Source organism: Saccopteryx leptura, unplaced genomic scaffold (genome assembly GCF_036850995.1).
Source record: "Saccopteryx leptura isolate mSacLep1 unplaced genomic scaffold, mSacLep1_pri_phased_curated manual_scaffold_18, whole genome shotgun sequence".
NCBI classification, from domain to species: domain Eukaryota; kingdom Metazoa; phylum Chordata; class Mammalia; order Chiroptera; family Emballonuridae; genus Saccopteryx; species Saccopteryx leptura.
In genome coordinates, this window is record NW_027095700.1 from 929,796 (window position 1) to 954,209 (window position 24,414).

At 42.4% G+C, this 24,414-nt stretch overlaps 1 protein-coding gene across 1 annotated transcript in view; it reads right to left on the reverse strand.

The window, feature by feature from the left end:
• The window catches only part of LOC136386862 (lysine-specific demethylase 6A-like), a 275,511-nt gene that overhangs the window by 201,945 nt on the left and 49,152 nt on the right, over positions 1 to 24,414 (reverse strand). The window contains 1 exon segment of the mRNA XM_066357979.1: positions 11,392 to 11,441. Coding sequence (XP_066214076.1) covers positions 11,392 to 11,441 — 50 coding nt within the window.

Sequence of the window (24,414 nt, forward strand, 5' to 3'; positions counted from 1 at the left end):
TTTTTATACTTGCTGTTTTTTTATTTAGGTGTTCATAGTGACCATCCATTGTTGTTCTAAGATCCCTAAGCATCCTTACAATCATTATTTTGAACTCCGCATCTGGAAGTTTGATTATTTCCATATCACTCAGTTCATCTCCTAAAAGTGTCTCTTGTGGTTTCATATGGATTGCACTTCCTTGTCTTCTCATTTTCTGTTTTTGGGTGTTTTATTTGTAGAGTTGGTTAAGTCTAGGCTTGGTGTTGTCTGCCTCCAGTTTTCAGTTGTGTTATTTCTAGGTCTTCTTGGGTTGGTATCAGCTGTTATCTGTAATCCACTTTCGGATTTGGGTAGCTTTGAAGTCTTGATTTGTTTGTTTTCTTAACAGGTGATAGTCTTGTTTACTGATCTCAGCAGGGGGCTTCCTTGACACTGTATCCAGGAATGCAATGGGTGTAACCTGTCTGAAGAGTCTGAAGGTCTCTTTAGCCAACTAATCTCCCTGGGGCAGGGTGTTTTCTCAGCTTCAGTAGGGGGAGGTGTATCTCAGATCTCCATGGAGACCTGAGTTACTGCCCCTCCTCCCCACTTCTTGTTTTCAGCTGTCTTGTTGCGCTGATTGGAGCTGGAGAGATATCCGGAGATCTCTGATCCAGAAGCAATTCAGCTCTGTTTTGTGAAAGGTTCAGTCCCTCCCCCAGCTATGGCCGCCTCCAGCATGGATGAGTCAGCTTTTTTAGGTCGTCTCCTTCATTCCTTAGCCCCTCACAGTCTGTCCCTCTCTCTCTCCTCTCCACCTGGGAGATAAGCTGGTCTTTTCAACACACCTCGCTCCCTGATCGCCAGGCAAGCAGGGAGATTCCTGTAAGCAGGGGAGATTCAGGCGCTCTCTACCAGGTTTGTTGTGGCTTCTTCTTTGCACCTTGGTTTTTTTGAGCTGTTCTTACAGTTCAGAGTTGGTTTTTCATGCTGATTTTTCCTAAATTGATTTGTATTCCAGTTTGGTGGTGAGAGCTGGGTGTCTGTGCATCTGCCTACTCCGCTGCCATCCTTGCCTTATTTTTTATTAATTTTTATTTATTGATTTCAAGCACAAAATGGAGGATGAAAAGGAGGAAAGGCAGGAGGGTCGGGGGAAGAGACAGAGAGACAAAGACACAGAGACAGAGAGAAACATTAATCTGTTTCTGTAGGTGCCCTGACCAAGGATCAAACCAGCACCCTCCGTGCTTTGGGATGATGCTCTAGCCAACCAAGCTTTCTGGTCAAGGGTATCTTTCCTTTTTAAAGTCAACAAATTTTATAAATTAATTTCAATAGTGTACTATTATGTTACTTAATATAATGCTATAACTGTTGAGGTTAAAATAGGGATGTACAAAACTAAATAAGAGTAACATTTCTATATCTTACAGCAATTAAATTAATATAACGTGTTAAATTCATTTTACTTTATTAAGCCCTACAGCAACTGCTAAGAAAGTAATAAATACACAAAAAAATAAGTGAAAGAAATTAAATTTTAAAAATTTGTTCTGCACTGGCCAGTTGGCTCAGTGGTAGAACATCAGCCCACTGTGTGGATTTCCTGGATTCAACTTCCAAAACGAGCACACAACAGAGGCAACCATCTGGTTTTCCACCCCATCTGTCTTTTTCTCTTCCCCTCCTGCAGCCATGGCTTGACTCAGGGGTTCCCAAACTACGGCGGTGGGCTGCATGTGCCCCCCTGAGGCCATTTATCCGGCCCCCAACGCACTTCTGGAAGGGGCTCCTCTTTCATTCGTGGTCAGTGAGAGGAGCACAGGATGTGGCATCCTGTACTCCTGGAATACTGTATGTGGTGGCACCGCAAAGCACGGAGTCACTCACGTACAGTACTACTTCCGGTGACACGAGACACACATGTCATGGCTTCAGAAGCGCGTCATATGACTCACATCCGGTCTGCGGCTGTGGCGCCCCACATCACCAGAAGCAGTGTGAAATAACAGCAGAAGTAGGAAGAAAGGCAAAGCACTGTAACCATTACCACACAGTACAATGGCCCCCATACTCCCCCAAATGTACAACATAGTGGCCCCTATAACCTCCCTTTGCCCAAAAGTCTCCCCCCACATTACTACACACCATGTTTCCCCTATTTTAAGACCCTGTCTTATATTAATTTTACCCCCAAATGACGGGGGCTGTCTTACTTTTAGTTCCCATTGAAATACTGGTCAGTATGTTGATTTAAATTTACTTGTTCTTTATTTTAAATATTGTATTTTTTGCCGTTTTGCTTTTTTTACTTTAAAATGAAATATGTGCAGTGAGCATAGGGATCTGTTCATAGTTTTTTGTTTGTTTGTTTGTTTTGTTTCTCATTTTTCCGAAGCTGGAAATGGGGAGGCAGTCAGACAGACTCCCATATGCGCCTGACCGGGATCCACCCGGCATGCTCATCAGGGGGTGATGCTTTGCCCCTCTGGGGCGTCACTCTGTTGCGTCGAGAGCTATTCTAGCACCTGAGGCAGAGGCCACAGAGCCATCCCCAGCACCCAGGCCATCTTTGCTCCAATGGAGCCTCGCTGCGGGAGGGGAAGAGAGAGACAGAGAGGAAAGAGGGGGGTGGAAAAGCAGATGGGCGCCTCTCCTGTGTGCCCTGGCTGGGAATCGAACCCGGGACTTCCGCACGCCAGGCTGACGCTCTACCGCTCAGCCAACCGGCCAGGGCCCATAGTTTTTTTTATAGTCCAGCCCTCCAACAGTCTGATGGACAGTGAACTGGCCCCTGTGTAAAAAGTTTGGGGACCCCTGGCTTGATTGGTTCAAGCACATAGACCCTGGACTCTGAAGATGGCTTCATGGAACCTCCACCTCAGGCACTAAAAATAGCTCAGTAGTAAACATGGGCCAAGATGGATCCTGGTCGGGGAGCATGTGGGAATCTATCTACCCCCCATTCTCTCATTTGGAAAAAAAGAAAAAATATTTGTTCTGTGCAAAAGAAAGCAGTAAACCAGCAATAGAGGTTAAATATACACTCTTAAAAAGAAAAGTAAAATGGCATAAGGCATCAAATATATGAATAACATAAAACAAGATTAGATGAAACCCAAAGAATGCACATATTATAAGACTGGATAAAATTAAGATCTAACTATAGTGTGCAAGAAACGTATTTTAGATTAAAACACAAATAAAAAATAAGAAAAGCAATAAATCTACAACAGTCCCCGGCCCTAACTGGTTGGCAGTAGAGCATCAGCTCTGTGTCTGAATATCCCAGGTTCAATTCCCAGTCAGGGCACACAGGAGAAGCACCCATCTGCTTCTCCACCCTTCCCCTTCCTCTCTCTCTTCTCCTCCAGCAGCCATGGCTCAAATGGTTTGAGTAAGTCGGCCCCAGGCATTGAGGATGGCTCCATGAATCACCCCAGGCACTAAAATAGCCTGGCTGCCAGCAGCAGAGCAGCTGCCCCAATTAGGCAGAGCATCACCCAGTAGGGCTTGCCAGCTGGACCTCAGTTGGAGGGAATGCAGGAGTCTATCTCTCTGCCTCCCCTCCTCTCACTAAAAAAAAGTTAAATTAAAAAAAAAAAAATTGCACGCTGTACTAAGGGTTATGATAAAATTTCATCCTGTCCTACAACCATTCTAAGACATGTGTCATCACTTTGTCCAGTGTCTCCCCACTATCTATGCTCCCAACATTTAGTCAACTAGTTGCCATCTCAATTAAAATGTTTACTGTCACAAAACTGCAGTGTCTGGGGTCAAGAAACCCTATAATAGCCTGTCACAATGCCCCATCATCATAAGAATAAGAAAGGTAAATACACTATTGAGAAAGTCCACATTCACATAACTTTTATTACAGTATACTGTTATAAATATTTTTGTTGTTGTTAATCTCTTACTGTGCCTAATTTTTAAAGTTTGTCACTAGTATGTATTTATATGAAAAAATACAGTATCTATAAGCGATTGGTATAGACACTTTTAGACATTCCCTGGGCTCTTCGATCCTATCTCTATCAGATAAGGGGAACTACTGGTATCATAAAAGCAATAATTATAAAAATTCTAGAATAAACTAAACTAATGTCTAGAAAAACACTTCAAAATAAAAAGGTTACATCCTGACCAGGCAGCTCAAAGGATAAAAATCATCGTCCTGGAGCATTGAGGTCACAGGTTCCATTCCCAGTCCAGACATATGTGAGAAGCAACCAATGAGTACACAACTACTATATATAGTACCACTAAGTGGAACAAGCTGATGCTTCTCTCTCTCTCTCTCTCTAGTTAATGGAAAAATTAAAATGTTACTAGAAATAAAGGATCAATGACAGGATCTATCTCTGTATTATATAGTTTAAAACTGCTAATATAGTACATATTAAATGTTCTCAAGCCAAAAAAAGAAATGGCAATTATATGCCTGACCATGCGGTGGCACAGTCAGTAAAGTAACAGTGTGGGTCTAAGATGCTGAGGACCTAGAAACCTCGAGGTCAACAGCTTGAGCTTAAGGTGTCAACAGCTTGAGCATGAGATCACAGACATGACTCAAAGGTTGCTGGCTTGAGCAAAAGGTCACTGACTCAGCTGGAATCCCCCCCACCCCAGCCCCGGCAAGACACATATGAGAAACAATCTATGAACAAATAAGGTGCCGCAATTACAAGATGATGCTTCTCATCTCTCTCCCTTTCTGTGTGTCCCATGTTCCCTCCCACCCCCACCGTCCTTTAAAAAAAAAAAAAAAGTAGAGATGGTAATTACTAACATGATAGTGTTAGCTACTAGTATTAAATATTTGGCAATAAATGTGTATCAATCAAATCCACACATTGTACACCTTAAATATATGCAATGGTTGTATGTATACTTTAAACTTACACTATTATGTATCTATTATGTATCAATTATGTCTCCATAAAGTTGGTATGAAAATAAAAATAAGGCCCTGGCCAGTTGTCTCGGTGGTAGAGCATGGGCCCAGCATGTGGAACTCCCGGATTTGAGCACAGGCCCAGCATGTGGAAGTCCTGGGTTCAATTCCCTGTCAGGGCACACAGCAACCGTCTGCTTCTCGACCCTTCCCTCATCTTCCTCTCCCTTTCTATCTCTCTCTCTCTCTCTTGTCCCCTCCCACAACCATGGCTTTAAAAGGTTCAAGCAAAGTTGGCCTTGGGCACTAAGGATGTCTCAATGGCCTCTCTCTCGCTGCTGAAATAGCTCAGAGGCCAAGTAACAGAGCAGCAGCCCAGCCAGGCAAAGTACTGCCTGGAAGGGCCTTGCCAGGTGAATCTGGTTGGGGGGCATGTGGAAGTCTGTCTCTGCCTCCTGCCTCTCACTTAATAACAAAAAAGAAACAAAAAATAAATGAAAAGATTCATTTATCAAAAATAGAGCAATTATAAACAAATCTGCATCTAAAAAAGAGCACACCGGCCCTGGCCAGTTGGCTCAGCAGTAGAGCGTTGGCCTGGCGTGCGGGGGACCCGGGTTCGATTCCCGGCCAGGGCACATAGGAGAAGCGCCCATTTGCTTCTCCACCCCCCCCCCCTCCTTCCGCTCTGTCTCTCTCTTCCCCTCCTGCAACCAAGGCTCCATTGGAGCAAAGATGTCCCGGGCGCTGGGGATGGCTCCTTGGCCTCTGCCCCAGGTGCTAGAGTGGCTCTGGTGGCAGCAGAGCGACGCCCCGGAGGGGCAGAGCATCTCCCCCTGGTGGGCAGAGCGTCGCCCCTGGTGGGCGTGCCAGGTGGATCCCGGTCAGGCGCATGCGGGAGTCTGTCTGACTGTCTCCCCCTGTTTCCAGCTTCAGAAAAATACAAAAAATGAAATGAAATGAAATGAAATGAAATGAAATGAAATGAGGGAGGGAGGGAGGGAGGGAGGGAGGGAGGGAGGGAGGGAGGGAGGGAGGGAGGGAGGGAAGGAAGGAAGGAAGGAAGGAAGGAAGGAAGGAAGGAAGGAAGGAAGGAAGGAAGGAAGGAAGGAAGGAAGGAAGGAAGGAAGGGACACCAAAGTAAAAGAGAAAGAAACCTACAAATTATCCAAAGAAGTAGGTAATTCATCAACAATTGAAGACATTAACATATTCAATGTGGATAGAACTGCCAGGGAGAAAAATCAACAAGAAAGTGGATGTTGCAAGACCCCCAATAAATGCTTAAAATCAGAGAGTACCAACCCCCTACTACTCTATTTGTTCCTATGTTCCTATACATGTATGCTCTGATCAAATTTTATTTGTAAACTGGGCATAGTAAAAGATTAACAACAATAGCCTGATCAGGCGGTGGCGCAGTGGGTAAGAGCATTGGACTGGGATGCTGAGGACCCAGGTTCGAGAACCTGAGGTCGCCAGCTTGAGCGCAGGCTCATCTGGTTTGGGCAAAAGCTCACCAGCTTGGACCCAAGGTCGCTGGCTCCAGCAAGGGGTTACTCGGCCTGCTGAAGGCCTGTGGTCAAGGCACATATGAGAAAGCAATCAATGAACAACTAAGGTGTCGCAACGAAAAACTGATGACTGATGCTTCTCATCTCTCTCTGTTCCTGTCTGTCTGTCCCTATCTATCCCTCTCTCTGACTCTCTGTCTCTGTAAAAAAAAAAAAACAATAAACATAAAACAGAACAATTAAAATAATATACTATAATAAAAGTTATATAAACATGGTCTCTTTCTCTCTCCTGAGTAATTTAGTTTTCAGTACAATCCTAATCCTGAATATATATGACTGTTCCTTCCTTGTAATAAGTGGTTTGTCCTATTTGTTTCCAGAGATCCCTTGCTGCCTGACTGGTTGTGGTGCAGTGGATAGTCATCAGTCTGGGACCCTGAGGTCCTCAATGTAAAACGCTGAGGTCAACACCTTGAGCGCAGGCTCACAACTTTGAGCACAGGGTAGCAGGCTTGAGTGTAGAATCATCAATACGACCAACCCCATGGTAACTGGCTGGAGCCCAAGGTCACTGTCTTCAGCAAGAGGACACTAGCTCAACCGGAGCATCCTCCACACTCCATCCCCAATAAAAAAGAGAGAGAGAGATCCCTTGCTCAAGTCTTCACACAGGCTCAGTGCTTTCCAGCACAGAACATGTTGTTGTTAAGCACAACTCATTTTCTGTTCATATCTTCCACCCACCACTAATCACACACTGTGATCATGAGTCATGATTTCTTTTTTCATTGAGTTTATTGCGATGACATTGGGATATAAAATTTCATACATTTCAGCTGTACAATTCTATATCATTTGTGTGTTGTATTGTGTGTTTACCACAGCAAAACAAATCTTGCTCCACCATTTATTCCCTCTGTATTCTCTTCCACCTCTCCCTTTCTTGTGTCCATGAGTTTTTTTTCTTTACTTAATACTGTCACCTTTTGCACTCAGCCATCCAATCTCTCTCTCCTCTGACAGCTGTCAATCTGTTTTCTGTATCACTGCATCTGTTTGTATACTGTTAGTTTATCCCATTCATTAGGTTGCACATACAAATAAGATTGTATAGTATTTGCGTTTCTCTTTCTGGCTTATTTCACTGAGCATAATGCTCTCCAAGTCCAGCCATGCTGTCACAAAGGTAAGATCTGCTTCTCTTTTTTACAGTCCAGTAATATTCCATTACATAAATATACAATATAAGGTCATAACTTTTGCAGTTTTAGATACAACAGGACCCACTCTTCCAGCCAAGCGATTTGTGACAATGGTGTCAAGACCATGCAAATGGAGAACGAATATTCTTTAACAAATAGTGCTGGGACAACTAACGATAGCCACATAAAAATAATAAAGTTGGAACCCAATCTCACACCATATATAAAAATTAACTCAAGGCTCTGGCCAGGTAGGTAAGTTGGTTAGAGCATTATACCAAAGTTGCGGGTTTGATCCCAGGTCAGGGCACATACAAGAATCACCCAATGAGGGCATAAGTAAGTGGAACAAAAAATATCGATGTTGCTCTCTCTTCCACCAACTAAAATCAATTTTGAAAAGTCTAATCAAAATAATCAAGGACCTAAAAGTAAAAACTGTTAACTATGAAAGTCTTTCTCATTTTTAAATGGGGGGAAGGTAAAGAGAGTAATGGGGGACTTAATGGTGATGGAAAAGACTTGACATGGGTAAGGAGTGAACATACAATAAAATATACAGATGATGTATTATAGAATAGTACACGTGAAGTCTATACAATCTTATCAACCAATGTCACCCCAATAAATTATTTTTAAAAATAGAGCTTATATGACTTTTATATATTTTTTCTTTTTATATAAACTTTCTTTTATTTTTATTATTATTTTTATTTAGTGAGAAGAGGGGAGGCAGAGAGAGACTCCCACATGCTCCCCAACAAGAATCTACCTGGCAAACCCAATAGCACGATGCTCTGTTCATCTGGGCCGTTTGCTCTGTTGTAACCAGAGCCATTTTTTTTTAGCGGCTGAGGCAGAGGCCATGAGCTATCCTTAGCACACAGGCCAGTATGCTCTAATCAAGCCATAGCTCAGGGGTCCCAAAACTTTTTACACAGGGGGCCAATTCACTGTCCCTCAGACCGTTGGAGGGCCGTACTATAAAAAAACTATGAACAAATCCCTATGCACACTGCACATATCTTATTTTAAAGTAAAAAAACAAAACAGGAACAAATACAATATTTAAAATAAAGAACAAGTAAATTTAAATCAACAAACTGACCAGTATTTCAATGGGAACTATGCTCCTCTCACTGATCACCAATGAAAGAGGTGCCCCTTCTGGAAGTGCGGCGGGGGCCGGATAAATGGCCTCAGGGGGCCACATGCAGCCCGCGGGCCGTAGTTTGGGGACCCCTGCCATAGCTGATACAGGAGGGGAGGGGAAAAGAGAGACAATAGGGAGTGGAGAAGCAGATGAACACTTTTCCTATGTGCCATGCCTGGGAATTGAACCTGGGATAACCACATGTCAGGCCGATGCTCTATCACTGAGCCAACTGGCTGGAGCCAGAGCTTATGTGACTTTGGATTGATAATTGATAGATGGCAACCAAAACCATAAGCATCAAAAACAAACAAAAGAGAGATATATGGAGAACATTAATATTCTCAAATATTAATAACATATTTGAGATTATTTTGATTTGACTTTTCAAAATTGATTTTAGTTGGTAGAAGAGTGAGCAACATTAAACTTTTGTCCTTCAAAGGATTCTAACAAATGTCAAAAGACAAGAACAGAATGTGAGAAAATACTGCAAGTGAACTAGGTATACAAGTAACTCTTCTAACTAAATAATAAAAAATATTTTAAGAATTTTAATGAAAAGCAACATGCAGGCCTGACAAGTGGTGGTGCGATAGATAGATCATCAACCTGGGATGCTGAGGTAGAGGTCCAAACCCCAAGATAGCTGGCTTGAGCCCAAAGTCACTAGTCTGAGCTTGCAAGGGATCATTGGCTTGGCTTGAGCCCCAGGTCAAGGCTTGAGCCCCACCCAGGTCAAGGCTAATATGAAGCAATCAATGAACTACAGTAATAAAACTATTGTTTGATATTTTTCATCTCCTTCTCTTCCTGTCTCTCTCACTTTAAAAAAAAAATCTCTAGACATTTCTCCAGAAAATATACAAATGGCCAACAAACAAAGATATTCAGACATCATTAGTCATGAGGGCAATAGGTATGAAAACTAGTAAAAACCACCTCTCACTCATGAGGATGGTAAAAAGGTGGCAAGTTTGAGAAATGGATCTTCAAACAATGAGTATAAAAGTTTAACACTATACGGTCACTTTAAATATTAAAATTACAGACCCTGGCCGGTTTGCTCAGTGGACAGAGCAATGGCCTACCGTGTAGACCTCCAGGGTTCAATTCTGGGTCAGGGCACACATGAAAAGTGACCATCTGCTTCCCCCACACACACTTCTCTCTCTGTTCCTCTCTCTCTCAGCTAGTGGTTTGATTGGTCCGAGCATCGGTCCAAGACAGGGGTTGCGGGTAGATCCCAGATGGAGCACATATGGGAGTCTTTATAGTTCCCCTCTTCTCACTTAAAAAAAATTTATTTTTACACATCATCATAATTTTAAATTACTATCTAACCCAGTAATACCAATTCCAGGTATATACGCGCACGCGCGCGCGTGCGCACACACACACACACACACACACAAAATAAAAATATTTATACAAACAAAAATAGTAATATAAAAATTCACCAAAATATATCCATTACTGTCTCTAGGTGAATGCAGATGTCCATTTTTTTAAAAAATATATATAAATAAAACAAATATCCATATACTGGAATTTATAACCATAAAAATACATTAAATATTTTTTATACACGCTACAGTAAACTTGCTAATGACAAAAGAGGAAGTCTAGATTAAGCAAATATTAGATACAAAAGGTAAATAAATAGTTGCTTACAGCAGGAATCTCGAAAGATGAGAGAAAGAGAGAATATGAGGTTTCTTTTACATATAAAAAATATTCTAAAATTGAATGTGGTATTGGATACAAAACTTCATGAATGTATTTCCATTCAACTGTACTCTTCAAATTGGTTTACCATAGGTGTATTATGTTTCCATTATGGTGTTCCAAAATAACTTAAAATATATTTATGCTAATATTTCTAGATTAAGTATTCTATTTTTAATTATCTCTTTCCCATCCATTTAATTCCAAAAATCCAGAAATTTTACTTTTTACCTCTATCAGAAATCACCACATGGGCTTTCAAGCTCTTTGGGTAATCTAAAATGTCACTTTCATTCAAATAGTACTATATATATCCTGGTATTACTTATATCTAAGTTACATATTATTTTATATACTATTACAAGATATATTCACTTTGTGGTATACACTGACACATTATTAAAAACAATATATTTAGCTGGTTGTAACACACTTGAAATTATACATTCTGTATAAGATATAATCAGATAGATTAACTTCACTAATTACCCTGACATAACACAGAAGATAATTTATCCTAAAGAAAATTCTTTATTTATATAGGTCCTAAAATGAAGCTTTAATTCTCTCCAGAGGTACAATCATACAAAAATTGTGAAAAGGAAGAATGTTCCTTAGCCTTAACCTAACTCAACTTTTATCTTCAGAATCACCATCATCTCTATCTTTCATTTATTCCCAGCTATGAACTTAAAAGAATAGTACTTTTTACAGTAGGTTTGTTCATTATTAAAGTATCACACTTAAAATATTTCATTTACTAACAAAATGTGATTAAAAATTCTAATTAAAAACAAGATACTTCAGACAAAATAGCTGGCACAAAATACTATCTTTCTCCTTTTCCATGGACCATACTTAAAGTTAGTGTTGTATATAATTTGCTCCCAAATGAAAAACAAAACTGATATGCAAGGGTGTACTAACCTTCCAGTAGTCAGAATGCAAACTGTAGTATCTTTGATATGCAGATAATGCTGAAAAATGAAAAATAATTATTAGTCAAATTATGAGCCCTTTAAAAATCCACAACATAGATATATATATTAAAACTTGTAAGATGCCCAACATGCCTGCTTTTCACAACATCAAGCAAAACATCAACAACTTAGTTATGTACTAATAACTTTATCATTCATGGAAATAATAAAATAATAGAAATAAATGATCTACAAAAGATAAGGTATTTAAACCATATTTAATCACATATTTGCACCTGATCAGGCGGTGGCACAGTGGATAGAGCGGCAGACTGGGATTACGAGGACCCTGAGGTCGCCAGCTTGAGCACAAGCTGATCTGGTTTGAGCAAAGCTCACCAGCTTGAGCCCAAGATCGCTGGCTCAAGCAAGGGGTCACTTGGTCTGCTGTATCCCCACAGTCAAGGCACATATGAGAAATCAATCAATGAACAACTAAGGAACCGCTACGAAGAACTGATGTTTCTCATCTCCCTTCCTGTCTGTCTGTCCTTATCTGTCCCTCTCTCTGACTTTCTCTGTCTCTCCCACAAAAAAAAAAAAAAAAAAAAAATACACCTATCTGCGCCTCACCTGTGGTGTCAGAGTGGATGGAGTGTCCACCCAGCAGATTGAGATCACTGGTTCAAAACCCAGGCTTGCCAGGTCAAGGCACATACAAGAAGCAAATAACAAGTTAATGCTTCCTATTCTTCCTCTCACTTTCTCTCCATCTCCTCTAAAATGAATAAATAAAAAATGTTCTTAAAAAAATCGTGCCAGCCTGGTGGGCTCAGTGGATAGAGCATCAGCCCAGCGTTCAGACATGCCAGGTTCGATCCTGGGTCAGGGCACACAAGAGAAGTAATCATCTATTCTCTTCCCCTTGGTCTCTTCCTTCTCTTCCTCTTCCCGTCTCATAGTTAGTGGCTCTGTTGGGTCAATCGTGGCCCTGGACACTGAGAATAGCTCCACTGTTCCAAGTATGTGTCACCCTCAGGCACTAAAAATAACTGGTATGTACAAGGGGTCAGTGGCTCCAGTCACAGCACATATGAGAAGCAACCAATGAACAACGATGAACTGATGCTTCTCATCTCCCACCTCTCTGTCTGTACCCACACACTGCTCTCTCACTCTCTCTAAAAATAAAAATAAAATAATAATAATATAAAACAGACCAGAAATTACATATAATGAGAATTTTAAATTGTCTTCTCTCCTTACCACAGGGCTATTTCCCTTTAAAATGACCATTATTAAATATTCCTGAGTATCCTGCCAAATTATCTGTCAGAAAATTTCTTAAATGAGTCAAATATTTATAGAAAGGTCTAAAGAAAAGACTCTAGAGCAGCCATGCCAGTTTGTCTGGTTGGTCAGAGCGTCCTCCCAATAAAGGTTTTAAGTTTGATCCCCAGTCAAGGCATACACAGGAACAGATAGATGGTTCTGTTTCTGTCTCTAACATCAATCAATAAATATTTTTTAAAATTAAGAAAAAGAAACAAAAGAGGTTGACAGTTCGATCCTCATGGAGGGCACAAACAGAACAGTTTAATGTTCCCATCTGTCTCTCTCTCCCTGACTCACTATAAAATAAATAAATAAGTAAACAAATAAAAAAACAACAGCATAAATATTACTACAAAATGAAACCAGTACAAAACATACACAAAAGAGATATTCATATTTTATTTGTTAAACTAATCTTCACGGTAACAATTCTTTCTAAGAGTGAGAGAGAGACAGACAGGAAGGGAGAAAGATAAGCATCAACATTCATTTGTAGCACCTTAATTGTTCATCAACTGCTTTCTCATATGTGCCTTGGCAGGGGGGCGAAAGGGGAGGAGGCAGGGCAGCAAAGCCAGTGGTCCCATCTTGGGCTCAAGCCAGCAACCTTTGGCATCAAGCCAGCAACCTCTGGCCTCAAGCCAGCAATCTCTGGGCTCAAGGCAGTGATCATGGATCATGTCAATGATCCCACACACAAGTCGACAACCCAGCGCTCAAACTGGTGAGCCTGTGCTCAAGGAGGTGACCTCGGGGTTTAGAACCTGGGTCCTTAGCATCCCAGGCTGACACTCTATCCACTGTGCTACCACCTGGTCAGGCTGGTAACAGTATTTTATAAATCTTATTTATTGATTTTACAGAGAAATGAAAGGAGTGCGCACTGTGAAATGAGCAGAATAGAATAAAATTTGCCAGTGTGATTCCAGCAGAAATGAGATATGTAAAGCACTGACACAGATGTGTTCAAATACTCGTTTTTATTTAGTAGTTAATAATGTTTAAAATCTAATCTAATCTTGACAGGTTGACCCAGTGGATAAGCATCCATTCGAGGTATTGTAGTAAGGTACCAAAAAGCTGCAAAATTAATATTGACATTCTATGAGGAAAGGTCAGGCTTTCCTGACCCGTTCTTCCTTTGGAGAGGGGAGGGAGAAGAATGTACAAGTTTCTGGCTTGCAAGGACAATGGGTCATTCAGTTTTAAATCTAAAATAAAGGTTAACTGAGGAACTTCTCTTTCAATAGAGGCAGAATTTACACACCACCCTACATTGAGTGTGGTTCTCCCTCCCTTCCTGGAATCCTGAGAGTAACATACCTCTAGGCAAAGGAGGGAAGATAGACACTAAAAGATTTGTAAATGTCTTTTATTGTGTTACCTTGAAACTTTTAATGTCTCTATGGATTCCCTAAACAAATGTTGTAAGCTTGTTAATAATTGTGTCATGATGTCATGCTCCCCCCAGCCTGTATGTGATCAAAGGTATTGTATATAACCAGCCTCTGAGACCCACATGATTTGAGTCTGCAAATGCCCCCGTGTCAGCCATATCCGGCCTGCATATTTAATCAATCTCCTCCTTTAATGAAACCCTTCAAAATTCATCTGGACTTGGTATCTCTACATAAACCCACAGAAGTGAGGTATGGTACTTTACAGCATTTGGGGTATAGTACTTTACAACATTCTGAAAGCCCCAGGTTTGCTTCCTGGTCAGGGCACATAGGAGCAGCAACCATCTGCTTCTCTCTGTCTCCCTCTTAGTCTTCTATAGTGGCTTCAGCGTTGGTGGGGGCACTGAGGATAGTCCTGTTAGTTAGAAAATCAGCCGCAGGCACTAAAAACAGCTCAGCTGATTTGAGCACTGCCCCAGACATGGGTTGCCAGGTGAATCCTGGTATGGGTGCTGATGGATACATGAATTCACCAGAACTTCCAACTGCCCTTTTGCTGTTCCGCTTGTCCATCTAACCCCACCCTTGCTTACTTACTATCGTCCCTGAAGCAGAACAGTTCTAGGAAGCCGAAATCGTAGGACTGAAGAAGGAGCATACCAGAACTGATGACTCAACATACACTTGCTCAAAGCTCTCCCCACCTTAATAAATTTTTGCCTCAGAGTCTGTTTCGGTGCTCTTCTCCCCAGGAGAAGTACCCGGCAGGGTTCCTTTCTTTCTTTCAATAAAACCTGTTACTCTGGACTTTCAGACTCCCATGGATTCCAACAGGTGCATGTGAGATTCTCTTCCCCTATCTCTCCTCCTCTCACTTTAAAAAAAGGAGGGTGGGTGGAATCTAGTCTAGCATGGGTTCAACACTGTTAAAATATTATAATTCACTTAAGGACATTCCATATAAAGGGGCAGCAAAGTATAGAAACAAGAAACTCAGAACCTAGGAATTCCTAATTTCCTTAGGATAATTTCTGGTCAGGGCACAAAGAAGAAGCAACCATCTGCTTCTCTCCGTCTCGACCCTCTTCCCCTCCTGAGGCAGAGGTTTAAGCGTTGGAGGGGGAACTAACACCTATTCTTCCCAGCTACTCCAAAACTTTAGAGGAGAAAAGACTTTCAAGTTCATATAATGAAGACAATAATATCCTGATGCCAAAACCAGTTAGAGACACTACAAAGAAAGACAACTAAATATAGGCCAATATCCCTGATAAACATAGATACAAAAATTGTCAAGAAAATATCAGTACATCTAATCCAGCAACACCATGATCAACTGAAATTATTCTGGGGATGCAAGGTTGGTACTACATCTGCAAATCAATATACATGATACAACATGCAAACAAAAAGAAAAGTAAAAATCACACGATCTTATCAAAAGATACAGAAGAAATGCACATTTGATAAAATCCAGCACCCATTTATAATAAAGATCCCAGGAAAGTAGGTAGAGAGAGATCATACCTCAACATAATAAAGGACATAAACACACAGCTAACATCATTTTCAATGGAGAAAACTAAAAGTGTTTCCCTGAAGATCAGGACCAAACAGGATTTCCATTTTGCCACTCTCATTCTACAGAGTAATGAAAGTCCTACCCACAGCAATCAAACAATAAATAAAATGAATCCAATCTGGAAAAAATTAAGTAAAATGGTCATTATGTGCAGATTACATGATACTATACAGGCAGATATCTAAATATTCTACCAAAACACTACTGGAACTGATAAACAAGTTCAAGTAAAGTAGCCAGATACAAAACAATATTCAGAAATCAGTTGCATTTTTACACACCATTAATGAACAGAATGAAACCAATAACTGACAAAATAATCTCATTTGCAACTGCATTAAAAAATAAAATAAACTTAGAAATAAATTTAACCAAGAAGGTAAAGACCAGTAATAGGTAAATGACATGAAGCTGAAGAAACAGAATACAAATAAATGAAAGTATGTTATCCCATGCTCATAATAGGAAGAATTAACATCATTAAAATGTCCAGCTTGACCTGTGGTGGCGCAGTGAATAAAGCGTCTACCTGGAAATGCTGAGGTCGCCGGTTCAAAACCCTGGGCTTGCCTGGTCAAGGCATATGTGGGAGTTGATGCTTCCAGCTCCTCCCCCCTTCTCTCTCTCTGTCTCTCTCTCTTCTCTCTCTCTCTCCTCTCTAAAAATGAATAAATAAAATAAAAATAAAATGTCCATAATTCCTATCAGAATGCCAATGAAGTATTCCATAAAACTACAACAAATAATCCAACTATTTATTCAGAACCAACAAATATTCCCAAAGAGCTACAGCAATCCTGAGAAAGATCAGCAAAGTACTGGCATAAAAACACACATATATATATCAACAAAACAGAATGAAGACTACAGAAATAAACCAACACTTTTTTTTGTTTTGTTTTAATTATTATTATTTTATTTATTCATTTTAGAGGAGAAAGGGGTGGGGAGAAGCAGGAAGCTTCAACTCCCATATGTGCCTTGACCGGGCAAGCCAGGGTTTTGAACAGGCAACCTCAGCATTCCAGGTCAACACTTTATCCACTGTGCCACCACAGGTCAGGCCTAAACCAACACTTTTATGGTCAATTAATATTTGACAAAGGAGGCAAGAGTACACAATGAGTTAATGGCAGTCTATTCAATAAGTGATGCTGGGAACACTGAACAGATAAATGCAAAAAAAAAAAAAAGAAAGAAAGAAAGAAACTACATGCCTTCTAAACAATACACAAGGAAATGTTCAAAATGAATTAAAGACTTAAATGTGACTCAAAATTGTAGCCATCCTAGAAGAAAACAGCAAAATCTCAAACACTTGTAGTAACAATATTTTCTGATATATCTCCTCAGGTAAGAAAAACCAAAAAAAAAATAAATAAAGATATGGGGCTACATCCAACTAAAATGTTTTTGCACAGCAAAAGGAACAATCCACAAAAAGGAATGGATGTATGTTACTCATACATCTGAAAAGGGGTTAAGATCCAAAATTTATATAGAACACATACATTAAAAAATGGGCAGGAGGCCCTGGCGGGTTGGCTCAGTGGTAGAGCAACGGCCTGGCATGCGGGAGTCCCAGGTTCGATTCCCGGCCAGGGCACACAGGAGAAGCGCCCATCTGCTTCTCCACCCCTCCCCTTCTCCTTCCTCTCTGTCTCTCTCTTCCTCTCCCGCAGCTGAGGCTCCATTGGAGCAAAGTTGGCCCAGGTGCTGAGGATGGCTCTGTGACCTCTGCCTCAGGTGCTAGAATGGCTCTGCTTGCAACAAAGCAATGCCCCCAGATGGGCAGAGCATCGCCCCCTGGTGGGCAGAGCATCACCCCCTGGTGGGCATGCCGGGTGGATCCCAGTCGGGCGCATGTGGGGGTCTGTCTGACTGCCTCCAACTTCAGAAAAATACAAAAAAAAAAAAAAAAAAGGCAGAGGACCTGAATACATACTTCCACAAAGAGGACATACAGATAACCCACAGGCATATGAAACGGTACTCAACATCACTAAGCAACAGGTAAATGCAAGTTAAAACCACAATGAGAGCCCAGGCTGGGTAGTTCAGTTGATCAGAGGATTGCCCAGATATGCCAAGGTTGTAAATTCAATCTCAGTCAGAGCACATAAAAGAATCAATCGAGCCTGACCAGGCGGTGGTACAGTGGATAGAGCGTCGGACTGGGATGTAGAGGACCCAGGTTCGAGACCCCGCGGTCACCAGCTTGAGCGTGGGCTCATCTGGTTTGAGCAAAGCTCACCAGCTTGGACCCAAAGTCGCTGGCTCTAGCAAGGTGTTACTCGGTCTGCTGAAGGCCCACGGTCAAGGCACATATGAGAAAGCAATCAATGAACAACTAAGGTGTCACAACGAAAAACTGATGATTGATGCTTCTCATCTCTCTTCGTCCCTGTCTGTCTGTCCCTATCTATCCCTCTCTCTGACTCTCTCGGTCTCTGTAAAAAAAAAAAAAAAAAAGAATCAATCGATGAATGCATAAATAAATGGAACCCAATAAATGTTATTCTCTCTCTCCCTTCATCTCTTTCTAAGGTCAATAAAAAAGTTTCTAAAAACACACAATGACATATCAACTCACACCTTTCAAAACATTAATCATCAAACAACAAGTACTGCAGAAACTGTGGAGAAACCGAGAACAAGCATTCTTTGTGAGAATGCAGACTGGTCCAGGCACGGTGTAAAAGAGTATGAAGAGTCCTCAAAAAATTAAAAATGGGGCCCTGCGCTGTTGGCTCAGTGGTAGAACATTAGCCCAGTGTGTGGAAATCCTGGGTTCCCAACAGGGCACACAGGAGATGTGACCATCTGCCTCTCCACTACCCTGCTCCTACCCTCCCAAAGACAGGGCTCAAATGGTTCAAGCAATTTGACCCCAAGTGCTGAGGATGGCTCTGCACCCTCACCTCAGGTGCTGAAATAGCTCAGATGCCAAGCAACAGAGCAGTGGCCCCAGATGGGCAGTGCATCACCTTGCAGGGGCGTGCTGGCTGGATCCCAGCTGGGGTGCATGTGGAAGTCTGTCTCTCTGCGTCAATGCTTCCCTCCCTCTTATTTAATAAAAAAATATATTTTTTTTTTAGTTAAAAATGGGCCTGACCTCTGGTGGCACAATCAAGCATAAACCTGGAATGCTGAGGTTGCTGGTTCAAGACCCCAGGCATGTCCAGTCACAGAACATACAGGAAGCAACTGTGAGCTGGTGCTTCCTGTTCCTCCTTCCCCCTGCTTTTTTTTTTTTTTTTTTTTTTTCATTTTTCTGAAGCTGGAAACAGGGAGAGACAGTCTGACAGACTCCCGCATGCGCCCGACCTGGATCCACCCGGCACACCCACCAGGGGGCGACGCTCTGCCCACCAGGGGGCGATGCTCTGCCCATCCTGGGCGTCGCCATGTTGCAACCAGAGCCACTCTAGCGCCTGAGGCAGAGGCCACAGAGCCATCCCCAGCGCCCGGGCCATTTTTGCTCCAATGGAGCCTTGGCTGCGGGAGGGGAAGAGAGAGACAGAGAGGAAAGCGCGGCGGAGGGGTGGAGAAACAAATGGGCGCTTCTCCTGTGTGCCCTGGCCAGGAATCGAACCCGGGTCCTCCGCACGCTAGGCCGACGCTCTACCGCTGAGCCAACCGGCCAGGGCCCTTCCCCCTGCTTTTATTTCTCTCTCCTCTCTAAAATCAGTAAATAAAATCTTTTAGAAAAATAAACTAAGACACCCCCCCCAAATAAATGGAACTACTTTATGACCCAGTGATTCCATTTCCTGCATGCATCCAAAGAAACCCAGACCTGGCCAAGTAGATCAGTTATTAAAGAACATCCTGATCCACCAAGGTTTTGAATTCAATTTCCAATCATGGCACATACAAGAATCAACAACAATAAATAAGTGGAACAACAAATAATTGTTTCCGTTTCCCTTTCTTTTTCTCTTTCCCCCAATCCAATCTCTCTAATATCAACAAATTTTTCAAAATGAAAAGAAAAAACCCAAAACATTAATTTGAAAGAATATATGCACCCCTATGCTCACTGCAGCATAATTTTCAACAGACATGATTTGGAAGCAACCCGAAGTTTCCATTAATAGGCAAGTTGTTGAAAAATCTGTGGTACACATACAATGGAATATTAGTCAAAATAATCTCACCATTTTCAAGCATGGCTGGATGTAGAGGGTATTATGCTAAATGAAATAAGTAAACCAGAGAAAGGCAAGTACCATATGATTTCACTCATATGTAAAATCTAGAGAACAAAATAAACAAACATAAAACAGACTCTTAATACAGAGAACAGACAGGCTGCCAGAGGGAGGAGGCCGGGAAACAGGGTGAAATAGATGGAAAGGATTAGGAAGTAATAATTGGTAGACACAAAGTAGTCACGGAATGTAAGTACAGCACAGTAAAAAACTAGTAATATTGTAATAACTATGTATAATACCAGATGGGTACTAGAAATATCAGTGGACGGTAGCATATCATATATATATATATATATATATATATATATATATATATATATATGTATGTATATAATTTTAAACCACTGAGCTGTACACCTGAAACTAATACACAATAATACTGAATGTACTCTTGAAAATTACCATATTTCTCCATGTATAAGATGCACCCATGTATAAGATGCACCTTAATTATGAGGCCCAGCCCTGATCGGTTGGCTTAGTGGTGGAGCATCAGCCTGGTGTGCAGGAGTCCCAGGTTCGATTCCCGGCCAGGGCACACAGGAGAAGCACCCATCTGCTTCTCCACCCCTCCCCCTCTCCTTCCTCTCTGTCTCTCTCTTCCCCTCCCACAGCCAAGGCTCCATTGGAGCAAAGTTGGCCCGGGCGCTGAGGATGGCTCTGTGGCCTCTGCCTCAGGCACTAGAATGGCTCTGGTTGCAACAGAGCAACAACCCAAATGGGCAGAGCATCGCCCCCTGGTGGGTGTGCCGGGTGGATCCCGGTCGGGCGCATGTGGGAGTCTGTCTGACTGCCTCCCCATTTCCAACTTCAGAAAAATACCAAAAAAAGGGGGGGGGGAGTGCATCTTATACATGGAGAAATATAGTAAAATGAAATGGATGACCAAGCAGTGTGACAATGCATAGTGTTGGTGGCCTGCGATGCTGAGGACCCAGTTTTAAAACCCAATGTTATTGGCTTAAATACAAGTTCATCCGGCTTGAGTATGGGCTCATCAGCTTGGGCATAGGGTCACCAGCTTGAACATGGGATCATAGAGAAAAGCCCATGATCACTGGATTAAGTACAAAGGTCACTAGCTTGAGCAAGGGTCATTGGCTGGGATGAAGCCCTGTTGGCAAGGCAAGTAAGTAAGAAGCACCCAATGAACAAACTAAGGTGCTTCAAGGAAGAATTGGTGCTTCTCATATCTCTCCTGTCTGTCCCTGTCTGTCATGCTTTAAAAAAAAGGATATTTATACACACACACACTTACGTATCTATACACACATACATATATATAATATAATTGAAATGAAACAAAACACAACAAATTAACCCATACGTGGAAGAAGAAGCTCAAAGGAAACAAAAACTATAGAGATAACAATGAAAGAAAAGCATATTGTAAAGACTTGTTTAAAAAACAAGCAAGTAACCAGAACAGGTGGTGTTCACAGTGGATACAGCATCACCATGGGACACTGAGGACGCAGATTTGAAACCCTGAGGTCGCCGGCTTGAGTGTGGACTCATCCAGCTAGAACATGGGACCATACACTTGATCCCATAGTCACTGGCTTGAGCAAGGGGTCACTAGCTCTGCTGGAGTCCAGGTCAAGGAACATAGGAGAAAGCAATCAATGGACAAATAAGAAGCCATAACTATGAGTTGATGCTTCTCATCTCTCTCCCTTCCTGTCTGTTCCCACTCTAAAAATAAAATAAAATTTAAAAAAGCAAGTGCTCTAACTTGCTTTGCAACTAGTATGTACCTGTTTACCTCATCTGCAATTATCTTTTTTTGCTGGTTATTTGGGGGAAGGCAAGAATTAGGGAGAGAGAAAGGGACAGAGAAAGAGAAGCATTCATTAGTTGCCCCAATTACTTGTTCATTCACTGATCGCTTCCCATATGTGCTCTGACTGGCATTTAAATCTGAAACCAACTGGGGCGGGCCTGCAATTACCTTTTTACTCTGATTATATTATATTAGAAATCTTCACCCTTCCCCAAGTTTCAAAAATTACCTTAGCTAACACATGAAAAACATTTAGACTAAAACAAAAATGAACTTCCATAGAAATATTTCTAAATCTGTTTCTCTTATTATCAAACAATTACCTTCTGTACTGATTCAGTTACTATCTTTTTTTTTTTACAGAGACAGAGCGATAGAGAGAGGGATAGATAGGGACAGACAGACAGGAACTGAGAGAGATGAGAAGCATCAATCATCAGTTTTTCGTTGTGGCACTTTAGCTGTTCACTGCTTTCTCAAATGTGCCTTGAATGTGGGTCTTCAGCAGACTGACTGACCCCTTGCTCTAGCCAGCAACCCTGGGTAGGATAAAGAAAAAATGGTCACTCCTCCTGTGTGCCCTGACAAGGAATCAAACACAAACCTTCCATAGCCAGGGTGACTCTCCACTGCTAAGACAATTGGCGAGGTCCATAAAAATCTTTTAAAAAAAGCAATCAACCTGACCAGGCAGTGGTACAATAGATAAAGCATTGACATGGGACATCAAGCACCCAGCTTCAAACCCCAAGGTTGCCAGCTTCAGCAAAAATTCACCAGCTTAAGGCCAGTAATTCTGGCCATGTAGGATCAACTTGAATTTGGCTAGACACTAAAGAAACTGTGGAACTGAAAAAAGGTGGGTAATTACATTTATCAAAGTCTTACTGGCCCTGGCCGGTTGGCTCAGTATAGAGCATCGGCCTGGCGTGCAGAAGTCCTGGGTTCGATTCCCGGCCAGGGCACACAGGAGAAGCGCCCATCTGCTTTTCCACCTCCCCCCTCCTTCCTCTCTGTCTCTCTCTTCCCCTCCCGCAGCAAGGCTCATTGGAGCAAAGATGGCCCGGGCACTGGGGATGGCTCCTTGGCCTCTGCCCCAGGCACTAGAGTGGCTCTGGTCACGACAGAGCGACGCCCCGGAGGGGCAGAGCATCGCCCCCTGGTGGGCAGAGCTTCGCCCCTGGTGGGTGTGCCGGGTGGATCCCGGTGGGGCGCATGCGGGAGTCTGTCTGATTGTCTCTCCCCATTTCCAGCTTCAGAAAAATACAAAAAATCTCTCCTATGTTCCTGTAGTCTTACTACAGCAGACAAAAAAAACAAAAACAAACACTTCTCTGTCTCAGGGCTGAAAATCAAGCAGACCAGGGGTAGAAACCTCTTCTCCAGCACGAAAGAGAAAAACATGCCCTCTCCCAGTAGCAGAAGACAATCCACAATCTACAAACTGCCTCCCTAAGGGCAAGAACCTGAAGCCTTACATAGAATATATAAACATGCTGCTGTCCCAAGCTTATGCACCAATCAGACAAAAGTACAAGCAAGCAAGCCTAACAGACTTATTATCCCAACATTCCACCGCTTTAGGGTTGCTCTCCTCACAATCTACACGACAGGTGTCCTCCTGATGTCCGTGTGCGAGGAGTGAGGTACCTAACCTAAACAGACTACAGCAAGAACACAAGTTACACAATTACAGTAATTACAAAGGTGCCCTTCACACTGTTCCCTGAGCACTCTGCCCAAAGCGCTTATTGAAAGCCCTTTTCTAGCCCCTGACCAGACCGTAGGTGGGAGGGCCTGTATAGTCAGTCCAGGGTTGGGTCTATGGAAATTGTAAAATGTCCTTGGTGTATCTCTGCAACTGTCTGAGAGCAGCTTCCCGGTGCAGGAGGGCCTCCACTGGAGCTGGGCCTCCTATCCCCATCGGGGTCTCTCATTCTGTCCAAAAGCAGCCAGTGCCGCTTTGGGAGCCGGTGCCCGCTTCTGGTTGCAGTCCAAGAGTCCATTACACTGCTCAATGATCAGTCCACCATAGACAGCCCAGCTGTCTGTGCAAATCACCAAGGTAAAGGTCCATTACCAGCAACTAGGCATACAGCTCTTTATTAATGGACCTCAGCACGCTGTCCATTGCCACCAGCCCCGTCCAAATCCCTTACAGGTCCAAGCTCACAGGGCCTGATGGAGTCAGACACTTTCAAGGCCTATTCCACCTTGACAGTTCTCTTATCTGTTGCTGCTGCCACTGCAAAAAAAAGGGACCTGTTATCTTCTAATGCCAACAGCAGCTACACATTAGAAGGTGATCAGTGGATTGTCAATTTCAAATGGGACCTCAGGCCTCCCTGCCCAACCCCCTGAGAGGTTAGGTGGCCTCTCAGACTTTCCCCTCGTCAAACAGGAGCAGTGGGTCTTGGGGAAGATCCTCCTCTCCCACAACTGTCTCCAACAAGTAATCCTGCAACTGTGCCGCATGCACACCAATCCTTTTATTGGTAGCTGCTGGGGTCTTTCATCTTAGCGGCTGGAACCTCTGTTCCAGCTCAAGCTGCCACCAAAGCTCCAAAATAACTTTATTAGATCTGACATCCAATTTCTCCCTATCAGCCCCAGCCACAATCAAATCTATCCACATCTGTGTTCAGGTAACCTGTACAGGCCTATTTCCCTTGTAGTCGGGGGGCGGGGCGGGGTGTGGCAAGCATGGGCAACA